Source organism: Eucalyptus grandis, chromosome 8, assembly GCF_016545825.1.
Source record: "Eucalyptus grandis isolate ANBG69807.140 chromosome 8, ASM1654582v1, whole genome shotgun sequence".
Taxonomy (NCBI): Eukaryota; Viridiplantae; Streptophyta; class Magnoliopsida; order Myrtales; family Myrtaceae; genus Eucalyptus; species Eucalyptus grandis.
Genome location: NC_052619.1, coordinates 39,623,234 through 39,640,410, shown reverse-complemented (window position 1 = coordinate 39,640,410; position 17,177 = coordinate 39,623,234). Strand labels below are relative to the sequence as shown.

General features: G+C 41.1%; 2 protein-coding genes across 3 annotated transcripts; one reads left to right on the top strand and one right to left on the bottom strand.

Annotated features, from left to right (window-relative positions):
- The first annotated feature begins 574 nt into the window (after positions 1–574).
- On the top strand, positions 575–4,393 carry LOC104414387 (NADH dehydrogenase [ubiquinone] 1 alpha subcomplex subunit 13-B). Its single transcript, XM_018861943.2, is given in 6 exon segments — positions 575–776; positions 778–801; positions 803–904; positions 906–922; positions 3,749–3,820; positions 3,919–4,393. Coding segments are annotated over 6 exon segments (432 nt in total). The 5' UTR covers positions 575–704; the 3' UTR covers positions 4,064–4,393.
- Positions 4,394–6,064: 1,671 nt separating this feature from the next.
- On the bottom strand, positions 6,065–12,186 carry LOC120286521. Of its 2 annotated transcripts, XM_039298787.1 has the most exons (4): positions 11,818–12,186; positions 7,707–7,763; positions 6,532–6,642; positions 6,065–6,418 (listed from the first exon to the last, which is right to left on the bottom strand). In XM_039298787.1, the coding sequence occupies exons 1-4, from the start codon at positions 12,154–12,156 to the stop codon at positions 6,359–6,361; spliced, it is 567 nt and encodes a 188-aa protein (XP_039154721.1). In that variant the 5' UTR covers positions 12,157–12,186; the 3' UTR covers positions 6,065–6,358. The 2 variants fall into 2 exon arrangements, with proteins under 2 accessions (XP_039154721.1, XP_039154720.1); XM_039298786.1 differs by having other exon boundaries at positions 6,065–6,642.
- Positions 12,187–17,177: the final 4,991 nt, after the last annotated feature.

Genomic DNA, 17,177 nt, shown 5'->3' with positions numbered 1-17,177 from the left:
CCGCCCCCGGATCCGGGTTGCGGCGAGGTCGCGCGACTCTCGGCGATCGCCGCGACCCGCATCCGGGGCGGTGAGGTCGCGGGAGGACCTCGTCGCCCAGGATGCGGGTCGCGGAGGGGTCGCGCGACCTGCGGCTCCTCGGACTCTGGTCGGGCAAGGTCGCGGGACCTCCGCGCGACCCGCCGCCCAATCCCGCGACCCCGCCGACCCACGGCGATCGCCGCGCCTGGACACGCACCACTCCCCGGCGACGGTCGCACCCTTCCCCCGGCGACGGTCTCTCGGGCCCGCCGCCCCGACCATGCCGGCAGTCGGCGGAGTTTCGAGCAACAAGTCCTTCGGCGGCAGAGAAGACGATGAACAAAAGAATAGAATGGTTTTTGAAAAAAAAATAAAACGATGAGAATCGGTGTAAGCTTGTATGCTTCCAAAGCCCAAAGACCAAGCTCCCGCCTTGGGCCTTTCAAACTTCAGCCTTCAGAAGGCCGACTTTGGCCTAATGGAATTGCAAGTGGTTCCTAAACACCCAAACTTTGACCTAAGTACCTTTAGAGCCTCAAAGCCCCTTTGCAAGGCCAATTCCAAACGCAGCCTCTCTCCTCTCTCTCTCTCTCTCTCCTCTCACTGGCCATTTCAATAGCATCAAAAGCAATTCCTTCGCCAATCCCTCTGCGATTCGTAGGGATACCACACAGGCGGCGAAGATGACGGAGGCGATGATAAGGAAGAAGCCGGGCATGGTGAGCGTGAAGGACATGCCCGTCCTTCAAGACGGCCCCGCCGCCGGGTGGGTTCGCTCCGGGTCCGGTACGCCCGCCGGATCCCCAACACCGGCCCCAGCGCCACGGCCATCTTCTTGGCCGCCTTCGGCGCCTTCTCTTGGGGCATGTACCAGGTCGGCCAGGGGCAACAAGATCCGCAGGTAATCTACAACATCAATCCAATCCCACGGTTAGCCGGGTAATCTCGTTTCTCTGGATTGCTCGTTTCTTGTTAGGGTTAGGGATTGTTGGTGATTTGGGGATTTGTTTTATCTTCTTTTTTGGTCTGGGTTTTGCTCAATCTGTTGAGTTTCTCGCATTTTCCCCTTTTCGCCTTATCTGGTCTAAAGCCGTTGGGAATGTGATTTGGTGATGGAGCGATAAATTAGTTTTCAAGATGTGGGTTTTTGTAAGGATTGAACCGAAAGGGAAATGCTAGAGTGAGCTTAGAATGAGCAAGCATTTTCCATTTCAGTGTCCCTTTTTTTTTTCTTTTTTTTTTGTGAATATAATGTGGCAGCTGAGAATTTGTGACATTGCTTGCGATTTCAGTTGACTTTGTCCGCTTGCTCTGTCTCGTGGGGAATTAATATGGATTTTTAGGTGGAGGATTGGCATATGATGCTACTGCTTTTATGTTTTACGAATAAGCACGGTATGAAGAGAAGTTAGATGAGGATTAGTTGCTTGAAACATTCGCAATGCCGTGTTACATTCATTGGATAACATGGAAAGGAAGTGCTCTACTTTACAAATGGGTGGAAGAAGCATAAGGGTATTTGGTAGATGATTAAGCGGTTGAGTTGCAAGATGTTGGAGTGGACCCTGTGAAAGTGACAATCTGCTGGCACCAGTCAGGGAGAAAATGAGGGTCGGCAGTTCTTTGATGATTCGAGATGCACACAAATGTAAACTATCCAAGGCTTCAGAATTTGATGAATTTCATTCTTAGTTTCTGAAGATAAAAATGCGGAGTGATAAAGGAATTGGGTCATCCACTTGCACGATGCTCATCTCTGTCTCCTCTTTCCTGAGAAGCGTATCGAAGGGATGTCAAAATGAGATTTTTTTATAATCAAATGAGACTCATATAATGGGTTGGTAAAGCAACGTATCAAATTCAAATTTATGACTCTCCGGATTGCTAAAAGTGTGATGTCCACAAAGTCTGATCCTTGTTATCAACTCAGTTTATTCATGTGAATTTTGCCTTCCAGTTACCATTAGACTTTTGGGCCATTGCCTTCCGCTTTTGTTGCCTCTGGCAAAGATTCACTGAAGCTGGTAATGATCCTCACAAGTGGAGTATTCTGACTCCTCTCAGTGATTTTGTTGATGGCATAATGGAAATGATGATTTCACACCTCTGCTTTGTGGAGATGGAAATTTCATTTAGTCACTACTAAAGTGATAAATCTGGAGTTCTGTCAAAAGGGAAAATCTTTGGGTCCATTGTGCTTTTGTCAACGGGAGTTGTACTTTCAATCTTATCATTTTGCATGCCTTACTTAAGGTTTGTAATAGTCTTCATCAATAAATCTAATGCAAAGGTCTCTTCCGACATTATAGTTCTATGCATGCTTGTAACTCGTCCCAATATTATGTTCTTGGAAGGCTGGCGTATGCAAGTGAATTTTACTAGAATGTAAAGTACTTTTGTTAGAAAAGAGATTAGTCCCTTGTAAGTTTGAAAATAACAAATATATGATGGATCTGCAGATTTCACTTATCTTTTGAGCATGGAACAGCATCTACTTCAATTCAAGTCTTGAACGGTGCTGTTCCAAGAGGGCTTGGATCAGGCATTTCCAGCTTTCTTTTCTGCTGAAGTCTCTTCCTTTATTGCCTTGCAGTGGATAGGCTAGGTTGCAATAGAGCTGGGTTTATCTTAGCTTCACTATAGGCAGTTCAACTTAATCTTTGCTGTAAATAGATGTTATTATGTAGGCAAACTTCTCTGTAAGCATATTGTGCTCATCTTATAGAGATCGAGTGCTTCCGATTTTGAATAATCTGCTACTTGCTTTGGGTTACTATAGTGAGGTATGATCAAACTATGTCTTTGCTGCTGAATGGCGCACGCATAGTTGATGCAAAATTGCAGTAACTTCGACCTAAATAATTTTCAGTTTCGTTTAGTGGGACTAGCTATATTAATTGTTAGGGAGAGAATCGTCGAAGTTGTCTATGCTGTCTGCTGATATGCAAGAAGAATGGATTAGAAGTGTATAACTTGGTATATTTTAGGGTTTCAAAGAGCCATATAGCATGTTCTGCTGTTCAAAAAAGCATAATGTTTCAAAGAGCTTTTAAACATTGGCATATTATTTGTGTTACTTTTTTGCTTTTTATCTCTGTAAAACTTGCTGTTTCGGCCTGCTCTTCCTTATTGTGATCTTATGTGAAGGGAAACTCAGGTTCTTTTGAAGAAAAGTTTGTTCCCTCCTTATGGCCACTGTTGACTCTAGACTGTTTAAAGCATCTTTTGATTTCAATTTGCTCTGGCATACATTTCTGCAGTTTCACATTGAATGTTTATGTGCTTTCTGGGTCTCACTTTGGTTACCAAATGATAGAGCAATGCATGATGCAGACTCTGGAACAAACTGCAAATTACTCAAGTACAAACTTTACGTTGCAAACTGTTTATGGTTGTGAATATAAGAAAGACATAAAAGTAATACATATAACACTATCGTCTGCTGTGATGGCTTTCGCTGAAGTCTGTGTTATGCTTTTACTCTTGAAATGAGATTTGCGAAACGATCATTACTACTTGAAAAGTCCACTTACAGGAAGTATGTAAGTGAACTGCATTATTCTGATCTGAAGATGATGGATATGGAGGTTGACTTGTAGGCATGACAGACATCTTTGGATCCATTTGGAAAAAGTTATCATAGATCCAGTTTGAAATCCACATCTATGTCTTTTAATTCTTGATTGCCTTAAAGAACATTACATTGACAAGATGCATGCATCTGCAGGGCACTGAAGGAAGAAAAATATGCTGCGCGGAGAGCCATATTACCTGTGCTGCAAGCTGAAGAGGACGAAAGGTAAAACAGAAGCTTTGAGATGGCCCCATTAGTTAACTCATTACTGCTGAATTAGGAACAATAGCTGAAAGACATCGAACTTTGCCTGTTCTGCTCAGATTTGTCAAAGAGTGGAAAAAGTATCTTGAGTATGAGGCTGAAGTCATGAAGGATGTTCCTGGTTGGAAAGTCGGTGAGAGTGTCTACCACTCTGGGCGGTGGGTGCCCCCATCAACTGGTGAGCTGCGCCCTGATGTTTGGTGATCTCGTCGCGTGTGGCCGCTTGTCAGTTGTCATGAAGTCATCTGTTCTCCGCAGTGCGACTTTTCTAGTGATCTGCTTATTTTGCTGGCTCACAAATAAATAAAATTTGTCTTGGTACCTTGTACTTGGACCCTGACCAGAGTTGATCATCCTATTCCTTCATGTTATTGTCTTTGCGAAAGTTTGAAGGAAAATCTGAAGCACCTTCCCGTTAGCGTTTTTCTACTTAATGTTTGGGAGGACCTGACTGTATCATTGGTTCTGATCTTTTGCTCATAATGGAGCTGAAACTTTATGGAGATTGGACTCTCAGTTGCGGCTCATTCTAAAGCAGTTGTTTGTGTTCATTTCTTGATTTAGATGCACATAGATATATCTACTTAGGGTGCGCATGACAAATTTTTGGAGAAGAAATCAATTTTTTGCTAGAAATTAATTTCTTAATTTCTTTTTCCTGGATGAGTTTTTAAATAAAGAAATGCGTTTGATAGCGACTAAAATTTTATTTTTAGAATATAAATTTATTTAATAATAGAACAAGATTTCTATTTCTAGAGGGGTGGGGGTGGCAACTCGGAGTTTGGTGGCGGCACGTACGCCGGCGTCGATGTCCCATGGGTGGTTGGTGGGTGGCGGGGTTGATGAGAGCGGATGATGAAAAAATTTTCATTTCTTATTTTTGTTTTAGAAATAAAAAAGTTAAAATTTTAGTTTCTAAGTTTTGTTTCAAATCTATTTTTGAAATGTAAATTTGTTTTCAGAAATTAAAAAATGAAATTGCATTACCAAACGATTTCAAAGGCGACTTGAATAATAAAATGACGTAGAAGTAAAGAAATAGAAGTTTTGTTATACGCGTCCTTAAGTTGTTACATTGCACAAACAATTGATTTTTTTAGGATTAAAACTCTTTAAGTGGACTATCGCTTTGGTGGCTCGCGATAGTTTGGGCTCTCTCTCCTTCACGAAGAGAAAGAATTCAATTTCCTCACAGATCGCTTAGGGTCTTAAGTAGGATGCCGGGGATAGTGGGTCCTCTTGCTTACGTGTCCCCCCAAGTTTACTCACCTCCAAGTTTACTCACCGGCCGTCGGCTGTACGGGATTTTTAGGTCACAAAAAAATAAAAAAAACTCTTTAAGTGGAGTAAGATTAACAGTGTAATAATCCTTAAATAGGCAATTTCCTCTTTTTGAGGATCAAAACTCTTTTAAGTGGAGCCAGATTAAATGTGTAATAATCCATAAATAGGCAACTTCCTTATAATATACACTAGATCTAGCTCCTTGGATGATGATGATGATGTGCTATTAATAGATCATTTTTTTTTTTTTTTGGGTACTTGGGAACTACCGTATAACGTAAACCCGGAGGGGCACTAGTGCATGAACTCATCTCCCACGACACCCCACTTTAAGTCGCGCAATGTGATGAGTTGGGGAATCAAACCCTGGCCAGTGGTGTGGCCAACGTACGCCCATCACGGGGTGGGTTAATTAATAAATCATATTGGGTCGGTCAATACGACATTTTTCCCGGACTGCATCTTTACTAGTGCTAAACGTAATACATATAAGCAAAGCACATGCAATTCCTAATGAGATGCAAAAAACATTCCGCCCTTTATCACTTGTGCTCATTTATGGGTTACTGCATGCATGCCTGTACATTATAAATTAACTGCTTGTTCGCACAGATTTTGTTCGAGTCCCGTGAATTGCCCATACCATCACTATTTCATCCCAGGAACGCCGCACATTGGGAAAGTACCTGTGACCACCACCACCAAAACCGGTCCGTCGCCATCCTTCCTCACATGACATCCCTGAAGTTCTCTTCTCGTTTTCAAAAAATAAGGATTGCAAGACAGTGCTTTCTGGCCATTTTGTCAAAATCTCTCATCCATGCGCCTGACATGAAAAATTATATGGAATGCGCAAGAAAACTCCTATTCGTAAATGAGTGAACAGTTGACAAGCATGATCCTCTGGATGCTCATGATAAAACTTCCATCCTTATTTATACAAAGCACAAAAATTAAGGCCACATATTGTATTTACACTGTACAAAGCAACACAGACTGCAGAAAAGAACATGCAGATGCAGGCTTTCTAAGCCTCACGGTCGAGGCATCTACTGAAAATACTAGGACAGCATGGGCAGACTTGCATATCTCAAGGAAACTAAAGACGGGGATTGTACAGACTGCACCACTTTTAGAGGCTTTATAAGTGGTGGGTGCTACAGACCACACACGACTGGAAACAGAGGTCCAGTCCCACCGAGCTTATCAGCATCAGGCACACTGGCGTAGAAGAAGACACCATTTGACATTTCCCAGCTCCAGTCCTGCTTCCTATAGACAGACATATGGGGCCAGCGATTAATCCTCACGTAGTGTTCCCTAATCTTCCCATCATCAATGAAGCTAGTGACTATGGAATAACAGCATTCATGGCCTCCCCACACCTTGTCGCCAGGATCTGCACTTTGGCTACCGTCCAGATGGAAGTACCGGTGCATTGGAGGGCCAGTGCCTTTCCAATAGGCATCTAGATTTCGCCAATACTCAGGTGCGGCCTAGTAAAATGCAAAATATTTTGTCATCACTAAATATCTTGGCTTTTGGAGAAACTCCAGATATGAAGCAAGTTCAATCCACAGAGATCCCTCAAGCATCAAGAAGCTCGACATACATGCAAAGCTTATGGGCCTCATGTTGGCAATGGCATGGACATTACTCTTGTCCGAAGATTTGCTGGTATTTAAGAGACGTTCAAGAGCAAAAACTGTCTCATGCTACTGTCACATCAATGTCAATACACAATTTCCAGCTCTACTTTATATTCTAAGTGAGGGGTACAACTTTGACCTCTTCCATTGACGCACTCAAGACAGATGCAATGTAGGAGAATTACCAAACCAAAAAAGTCCTAATTCAGTCATAAACCTTTTTCTTTACTATTTTGAGTATGAACTCAGTCCATCCGACTGACCAATTTTGGCTTGCCGACACTGACATGGACAGCAGCCATCCCATGTGGCGTAACTTTCGCTGACTAGGGTAAGGCTCGAACTTGCTGGCCACTGGCTAGGTCGGCCTTGACAGTGGCTGGGCAAGGTTGACCTTGCCCAGCGACGTTGAAGTCGAGGCTCACCAAGGGCAGGGTGAGGTTGACCTCACAGGCCCTCCTCTCTGGCGGGTCACTGGATGCAATCAAGATGAAGGGAAAGGGGGAAAAAGGGAAAAGGAAAAAAGAAATAACAAATAACAAATTCAAATAAATATTAAAAATATTATTAAAACTTGTTAAGTCAGCACCAATCACGCTACGTAGGATGGCTAGTGTCTTTGTTAGTGTCAGCCGGCCAAATTAGCCAAATGGACTAAACTAGCACTAATGCAAAAAGTTTATAACTCAATTGATAAAATAAAAAGGTTTATGATTGACTTGATATATTTGTAATAAATTTAGGACTGTTTTGGTAGTTTTTCTCAATGTAATGCAACTTTATCAAGACTCAACGTAGGTTTATCATATATATTGACAAGTAACAAAAGCTAAAGTAGAGCTCAAAGCTTAGCCATAGCAGAACAGAAAGCAACCTCTACGAAAACTATGTTGCGGTTGAAAAGCACATACCTTACTGAAATGGAACTCCCATGCATGATCACAGAGATCATACTTTGTGATACGGGTCTGTCATGAAAACAGAAAGACATGAACAAAAAAACAAAAGGTGTAGGTGCACATGCAAACTAGAGAGAGAGAGAGAGATACACGTTTGCCATCCATAACAGATATGGAATAAGCAGTCAACTTTGATAGTCCATGAACTTGGGATATTCTAGGTATGTGTGCTTTGCCAGACCACAATTCCTCACACTGAATTAAAAAGCAAATATCAGTTATCAAAAGAAACCTTCATTGAACGACAATTGCAAGATTGAACCACGACAACAAATCATGAATATTACATCAATACATGATGGGCTAACCTCATAGGCAGGACCATTCCGACTCTGACAAATTCCTCTAGTAATCTATCCTTTTCATGTTCTAACTCTAGCTTTTGCAAAATTCAGTCTACTATTGTTCCTACTTTCTAATGACTAAATTTTTCGATTAACCAAACAAAGCAAATTTATATAAAGTTACACTGTAAAAAGACCAAATTTTTTTAAAAAGAAATATTTCAAAGCACACAACTGCTTCCCCTGACATATGATTTGCGGGTGGCCACCATTGGATATGCCATTGAGAATGACAGTATTAACTGTTTATACTTTGACATCTTATGTGAGGACTTTGATCCAGAGGGCCAGAATAATTGTGGTGGGCCATATCTTCAGTTTCAGTACCCAGATAACAGGACACACACAGGGAAATTACTGTTCATGAAGCTAAAGTCACTGCCTCAGGCACTTAAACTGTCATGATGCGTGAGATTATTAGATGATCTTTTGCCTTACCATATGAGTCGCTGCCTTGTTAAAAAAAAAACTTTGCCACCTCATGCATGGTTGTAGTTTTTGTCAACTTCCTCAACTTGTGCTTTGCTTGGCATCTCTCCTTTCCATCTCACCTTCTTTAATAGCCACTCTATGTACCTCGCCACTCTATGTAAGTCCTTGCACCCAACTCAAAATCTCCAGCTGGATTGTTCCAGCAAATAAAAAGAAAAAAAAAAAAATCTTCAGATGGATCGAAGAAAGGACAAGAGAGGTACTTTAGGGAAGAGGTAAAGGAAAAAACGAGAAACAAAGGGTGTTATGACCTTTTACTGCCTAGCTAATTATAAGAGGTGATTCATCTTAGATCAACAAGATTTTGCAAAAGCGATTAATTGCATTCTTCATTTGACTGAGGTTCGTTATGCTTAAGAAATGTACAAGACGTGAATAGCAAGAGTAAGAACTTCATGATCTCGTCGGTGTCCTAAAAATGAACAAATACACACATTAATCCTTGACCTTTCTTATTCACAATCTATATAAACTGATCATGAAGAAGGCTCTTGCATATCCAAATAAGTCCTCTCCTTATCTAGTCCAATTCCAATTTCGAGTATCTCCCAAGCTAATAAAAAACTCCGAACATTCACTCTAGATTCTCTACCTCTTCTATCTTTGGATGTCTGTGTCATCTCTCTCATCCAACTTGATAGCTTGACATGGCCAAGGGTAGAGTATCAATCTAAGGAGGTCAGTAGATGGAGATAGCCAACCATGCATGAGCTAAGAAGTGGACAAAACAAACCCAAATTGAAAAGAAAAGTGTATCCAACCTCAATTTGCTACTATTCACAGCATTTACTGGCAGGTAAAGGAAGCTCACAAAACCTTTTCAAGAAAAAGAAAATACTGATCCTTCATTCAAGTGAAAGCTTCTCTATCACATTGTAACCCTTTCAAAAGAAATTTAACACCACAATTTCTGCCACATTAAGCTAACCACTGCCATTGAGGATCACAAATGGCAGCAGTACCCCAATTGACATCAAATGTAGCTAGGCCATGACAACCACGTGAAACAACCAGCAATATATCAATAATGCATTGTACAAGTGTGAAATTGCATCCTATATCTGATAAGCATTTCTGATACTTCTGCAATCCATTTCACCATAGGGAACCAAAAGAAAAAACTTAAAAGCTTCTATAATTCACTAAGACAGGTTTAATCACTGAGTCTTTGGACTAGTCCATATATTTTCTTATTCACATATTGCCATCTACAGTAACTACTTAGGAGGTGACAAAAACATTCCCATACAATTCCTCAACAGATCCCCTCTCAGAATTCCCCATGCTTAGACCCTGAAATTTTTGTCTAACATCACTATACCCCAATGCATCTTGGTAAACACTCGTCAAGCAGAAAAGGTTTGGATGCCCCTGTCCCCCACTAAAATAAAAAATCACCATATCCATCTTTTCTTTTGGCTACCCATTACGCCCTTAGTGGCGTGTGGTCATGGTGCCATAGGATTTGACCCAAGACCTCTTGGCACTAAGTCGATGAGAATTGCTGCTAGGCCACTAAGGCCTTTGGCTTCCCCTTGCTTATTATTGCTGTCAATTTCGATTTATCCTACATCTTTTATGCACATCTCTTTTCTCCCATCTGAAACCTTTTTTCCCTCTCATACAGCTTAGATTTGTAACAGAGAAAAGGGATTTTCATTAGTACACTCCTCAACCAATGAGGTTGAATGAATAGAAAAAAATGTGAAGTAGGCAAGGGCATACAAGCTAACAAAATGATAATACCATGGAAAAATTATTCCTAGAATTTGATGAATGGGTGCCCACTACAAGAAGGGACACAAAATCTATTGAAAAAGGATCGATGACATGTCTGATATAGAGAATTCACAACACCCATTTAGACAAATACTCAACTAATGTTTGGATCAAACATTAGCTTTGGTGCCATCTTCCTGAGTTAACAACCACTAACATATGGCCAACCCTGATTAAATATTCATCAAGTCCTAGACGAAACAACTCCACAGATGAAAAGAGCTTCCTTGATCATTGGGGTAGAATTATTCCTAGTGACACTCCCAACTTATTAATAAAGGACATTAAGCTCATATGATTTTTTTGTACATGATGCAGCGCATAATATTTGACTCCTCATCAGCAAGGGAGCAAACAAAGAAATGATAAAATAGAGTAATCCACATATTATTTTGGTCAGAATACTACTTCCTCACTACATGGCAATTATTTGACCAACATGATGCACCTCATGCAATGTAGTTACGGCAATATCAAAAATTAAATCTAAAATTCAGATACAAGAAAGATGCAACCTGTATGGAAAACTCCTATTGTCGCTCAACTTTTAAGTAACATATCTGCAATCTATTATGTTGTAAAACTTCTAAATATGTCATAAAACAATAGAGAATCATTTTAAAAAATCACAAAGATAGAATGTGAATCTCGAACTTTCAAGAGAACATTTACAGAAAAGGTGCGCAGATACTTTCCTTGAAGTCTGGTGACATCTCTAAAATTCTCATCTTAGGTTCACAGTCAGTTTGTAAAGACTCCAAGGATGCATGCTACATTGAAAAGCATGGTTGACCTCATAAAAGCAGTATACTACATCACAGATCATCTCTAATCAAATTCCATACCACTTACAGAAAGTGGCTTTATATCATCAAATTTGGCATATTTTAAGATCTTGCGTACATGTGTCAGCTAATTGACACCATCAAAGACCACCCCATATACTCTACAGCCAACAGGTAAACCATTTTGTTATTAGAATAGCAATAATCATCGATCTGTTATCAAAAGACAGACACTAGCAAGGCACTAGTCAAATGTAAAAAAGCTGCAAGCGGATCTCAGTCGTCCAGTTAAAAAGCCCAAAGTACAACCACAAACTTGGCTCTTCATCAGGTGCGTTTCAAAGGAGTAACCAAATTGGCCAATCGAAAGCTATCGCAAATGGAAGAAACAAAACCACTTAAAATGCACGCTTCACACAATCCTTACAAGATTCTCATAAACGCATGCGAAATAAGATACTCATCTTAAAATCCGCTTCCAGAACACCAAAACCATCCAGACTTGCTAATCCAACCACCGACAGAAATCATAGCACAAAATCACTATCCAAACTCAGAATTTAGCAGCCCCGAAATAAGAACGAATCATTACGACAAACGAAATATCCGAAATCACAGCAGCAATGAAAACAGAAAGAGAAGATAAAAGCGAGCGAAACAGACCTTACGGCTCCAGAGCCGGTCGCTGGAGGCAACGCGGTGCCACGCGCGAGAGACGAGCAGAGATAGTGCCACGCTGCGTGCGTCGAGATTGTTCAGTATCATCACCATGAGGTCCGCACCGAACACCTCCAGAGGATCGCGAGACGACGACGACGGCGACGGCGGCGACGGCGGCGGACGATCCCGATCCTCGCGCTTCCTCTTCCCCCTCCTCCTCCTCTTCTTCCACTTCACGGCGCCTTCCTTGGCGGACGACGGCAAGTCGTCCCGCTCGTCGGCGTCGTCCGGCGAGGCGTCGCTGCTCTTCGCTGGCGGCATGCTGTCCATCGTCTGCGCCATTGCGGAGCGAAGCCCCGAGCTAGAGAGAGAGGAGAGGAAGGTTTGGTCCTGAGGTGGGAGACTGCTGATGTGCAGGGGTTTCGTTTTGGGGCCTGTGGGGCCTGTGGGGCCTGTTTTGCGTTTCCACTCTCTTCCACCGACAGGACAAGCCAGAGAAGGAGGCCTGTTTATATGACGGATGCGTCCACGTGGCCATTCGACGAGGGTTTGACGTGGGTGCATCATGATTGGTGAGTGTAAGTGGCGGTACGTGGAGTCGAATGCAGCGGATTATTCCGAGCTTAACATCCCAAAATCATCCACAATTTGATTGTGGTTACTATTCTACATTTTGAATTAAGATAAAATTTGGATAAGATAAAATGTGAAATTTAGACATCTTTCTATATCTTATCTAGGCTCATTAAATAGGTGGGTAGGATCGTCACTTGCCGACCCTTGAGTGCGTTGTATCCCTCATTCACTTAGGTCATTTGACTGCAATGTCTTAGGAGACATCGCTGGCCTATCGCTATTGTTGTTTAATTATACGCAAGCAAAAACAGAGACAAATCACCCAACCATTCATAATGAAATAAGGATAATTCAAACATTAATATACATCAAAACACACTTCATTTATTTATGCACATACGTGAATAGTTACAAGCTAATTTCATTCACAACCAAAAGCTTAGCTAGCCAAGTATTGCCATCTGGGTTTGGGGTTGGCTTAGCACCTCTACTACTAAGAGGGTGACCTCAAAAGGTGACGTACCTTGCTAACTCCCAATGCCCCATGGGCTCCCTAAAGAATCACGGTTTGAGGTCTAGGCCCTGATTTGAGTTAATGTCCGGATTAGTGACCTCAACGTCAAGGACGTCCAGGTCCATGGCATCCCAATTGATGGTCATAGTCCCCACCTCTGGGGTCCATCGAAACCTCTAGGGGGATTGTACAACATCTCTCCTACCTAGTAGTAGTAGGCGATGAACTTGCAGGGCATTGAGCTGGTTAACCCCTTGTCTATCTAGACATTAGTGATGTAGCACTTGTATTAGTACTCTATCCTTACGATCGAATATTCTATCACTTGAGAACTTGGTCCACTGGGACCCTAAAGTGAACGTGTCGAAAGGGTTCAGTCAAGCTTAGGGCCTGAAACTTTTAAATAATAATAGTGAGATAAACTTAGTTAATAAGTTTCCTAATCATCACGTAGGGAAGTAATTCACCTCAAGTCGGCCTAAAAATGCAAGTTAACATCAATGGCAGATCAATAACAAATCTCTCCCTTTGCCTTAACTACTAACATGAATGATTCTCTCACTTCTTCATAGTCATCATAACATAAACATATAGGGAAATCTCAGGACCAATCACATAATTATGAGGTAGGCATAAGAATGTGCAATATCTCACAATCATGCACAAATGCCAACTGATAATCCAAACATAAGCAAATATTATTTCCAAGCACGTTCCACACATATATGTCTAGATTATTATGATTGCTCAGGGCCATGGCCAAACTGAAGGTTGATGATCTTTTGGCATAATCAAGCATCATCTCGTGTATGTATACACCCCAAGACGACATTGCAAATGAAGAGATTCGTTTGAAATCCATCCATAAATGGTATCTCATTGACATGGGGCATTCGAATTTAATTGAGTATCGTCCTGCATAATTATACACATCAGGATGATTCTATCACCTTGCATAATAATACACATCAAGAGTATTTAGGTGATCACACAGGTATGCCATAACTCAAACTCATTTTATATCTTTTTCATTAATTAATGGAGGAGTGTGTAATGCTAATTCAATATGTAATAATATTTGCTACATACATGCTTGTGTCACGGGCCGATCGATTGGGATCGTGACCGCGCAGGTCGACTCTCTTTAGGCCTGTGACACTTGCATCTCACATCACATCACATTAGCATACCACTTGCATATTTTAATATGTCATCTTTCTACACATCCTGACATACATAATAATTCATTATGAATATGAGGTGCCGTAAACAATTACAAATTTCCATTCTAAGAGAACTTACTTGAGCATACTCCATATTTAAACCTAACACCCAACAATACAACAAACCTCTTTGAAATCATATCCTAAGGAAAAGCGTAGGGCACAAATTAAGATATTGCATGTTAACATATTATACTACTATAACACTTTACATATTAACATACTGAATTATTATAACATACTACCTGTTAGACCATCTATCTCATAACTACAATGCATCACACCTTAACGCATCCCATTACAACAGCATATTACACGTTACTATCACATATCACATATTAACATAATATCACACATTATGATAATTTATCATGATAATCTATCGAATATTTAGATAATCTATCGCGATAACCTATCGGATATTTAGATAACCTATCCTAATAACCTATAAGATATTTAGATAACCTATCACGATAATCTATCGGATATTTAGATAATTTATCATGATAACCTATCTATTAACTAAACTAACCACCACTTATCCTTAATTTAATGCTAAGCTTTATCCTAAGTGCAATCAAAACCCTAAATGAGGGTAAGAAAACCACTCACTTTTGGACCTAAACCAATAGCTCATGGTGGCGGTGGAGGCTCACGGTGCTAGTGGTGAGGCATAGCAACGGTGAGTGGATGGTCTCCGACTTCGCGGTGGTCTAAGCCAAGAGGAGTGAGGGAAAGGAGGGCAACGATGCGGCTGGGCGGCCTCCCCTTAGGCTCCAAAACTCAGCTTGATAATGAGAACGGCGGTGTGGGAATGGCATCTTGATGGTGGATGTGGGCGGTAGATAATGGCCGATGAGATCTAGAGAGAAAAAGGGAGGAAATGGAGAGGGTGAGGTTTGGCAATAGTAGGGGGGAGAGAGAGAGAGAGAGAGAGAGAGAGAGAGAGAGAGAGAGTAAGGAGAGGGAGCGTTACCGAATTTAGGGGGAAAGATAGTTCATGGCGAAATTCCATGGATGGCCAAGATGAGGCCTTACTCCCCAAGCCAAGAATGCGTGGCCAAGATTGCTTATGGCAAAACTTGCCCTCCAAGTTCCATTTAATGCAACCATCATTCCTAAGTTAGAAATAGGGTAGACTAGGCTAGGATGATGCCACTTTCTCTCTCTTCCATCCCTTGAATGCCCCGCACTCTCTGCATGTAAAAATGTTTTTTGTTTTATTAGGCTAGAATGGTAAAATGGTAATTTCACTAGATTTGGTTACTGTTCATGCATATGGGTAATGATGAGGGATCTTAGAAAAGACCCAAAAGGGTTTGGGTGGGACATGAGCCATTAGTTGGCCCTCCTTGGCATGAGGCCCATTGTGATGCGGGTAGCTCCATCGACCAACTCAGAACCATCGATGCTTATCCAAGACAAGAAAGAAATTGGGCATCATGTGCTTTGATGGATCATTTTGAATGAATAATGTCAATTACTTATCGATACTTTGTGGTATGTTGATAACTATTGATGGGAGACCATTTTAGACATTTTGTATGACCAATTGATGAAGTTTTAGGAGGGTTATTTTCTAGTTAAGGGAGAAGCACGAATTTTGGAAGGCTGAAGATTCAAGAATACAAGTTCCCGTGCTAATAAATGCATTTCCTAAGTTCCTAGGTGTCTTTATAGTTATGTAGTTTTCAAGAGTTAAAAGTCTAAGTTCTTAGGTCATTAAAGTATGTTTTTATATTTCTTAAGTCTAAAAATCCTCCTATAAACAAGGAAAATTATCCAATGTAAGGAGATATGAATTTGATAAATGAAAATTGTGAGATTTCCTTTGCTTGAGTGAACTTCAAAGAGTGGATAAGTCCTTTCCATCTCTTTATCCTTGGAGCGTAGATCACTCCTTGGTGGTGAGCTATGAAGCTCTTCATCCTTAGCTGGTGGAATCTTTAGGCCTTGGTGGTGAGTTTCTCCTATCCCGAAGTCCTTTATCCTTCACTGTGGAAGTTTTAGGCCTTGGTGGTGAACTTCATAGATTTCAATCTTCATTTTCAGTTGGTGGCGTGACCTTTATACCTTGGAAGAAGATCGTTCTATCTTTTCTTATTCCCCTTCATTTCTTCCCCATGTACACTACTCCATACACTTAACTAGAAAAATCCCCCCTAGAAAAAAAATTCCGTTCTAGAATCACTCGCCTCATCACACATCAAAAGATTGGTATCAAAGCTCAAGGTTCAACTTATTTGAGTGATTCCTTTCTTCCTTCTATTACAAATTCCTTATGGTTGATCAAGTTCCAAGAGGCTTGACTTTGGAGCAAGCGCCTGATTTAAAGGCAAGATTGCGCAATCCAAAATCTTCAGCAACAAATGGAGTCCTCAATCTTGTAGAGAATTCGGCGAGACATGGACAGCCAGCAAGGCGTCCCAATGAACGGCATCGACGTGACAATTCTAAATCTCATCAAAGTTCTAATGACGATTATGATTCCACTAGAGACAACTCTAGTGATTCTGAATATCAAATTCGAAGATGAAGAGGGAGGCATAAGGAGCATGAAAGAGACATTAAAGTGGAGGTCCCTGAGTTTGACGGTAATCTCAATCCCGACAACTTTGTGGATTGGCTACACACAACCGAACAAATTTTTGACTTCAAGTCCTATTTGGATGAGAAGAAATGTAAGGTTGCTGTCCTAAAGCTGGCAATATATGCTTCTCTATGGTGAGAGAATCTAAAGCATCAACGAGCAAGAGAAAGAAAAGGCCAAATCAAGTTTTGGGAAAACTCAAGAAGTTGATGAAGAAGAGGTTCTTGTCGGACACTTATAAGCAAGATTTGTTCCTCAAACTGAATTCCCTAAGACAACAAGGGATGAGTGTTGAAGAATACATTCGTGAGTTTGAACAACTTAAAATGAGGTGTGAATTTCCAGAAGTTCCTAAGCAAACCATTGTTCATTTCCTTGGCGGCATGAATCGAGAAATTGCTGATATGGTTGAACTTCAACCTTATTGATCCTTTGAAGATGTATGCAAGTTAGCCATAAA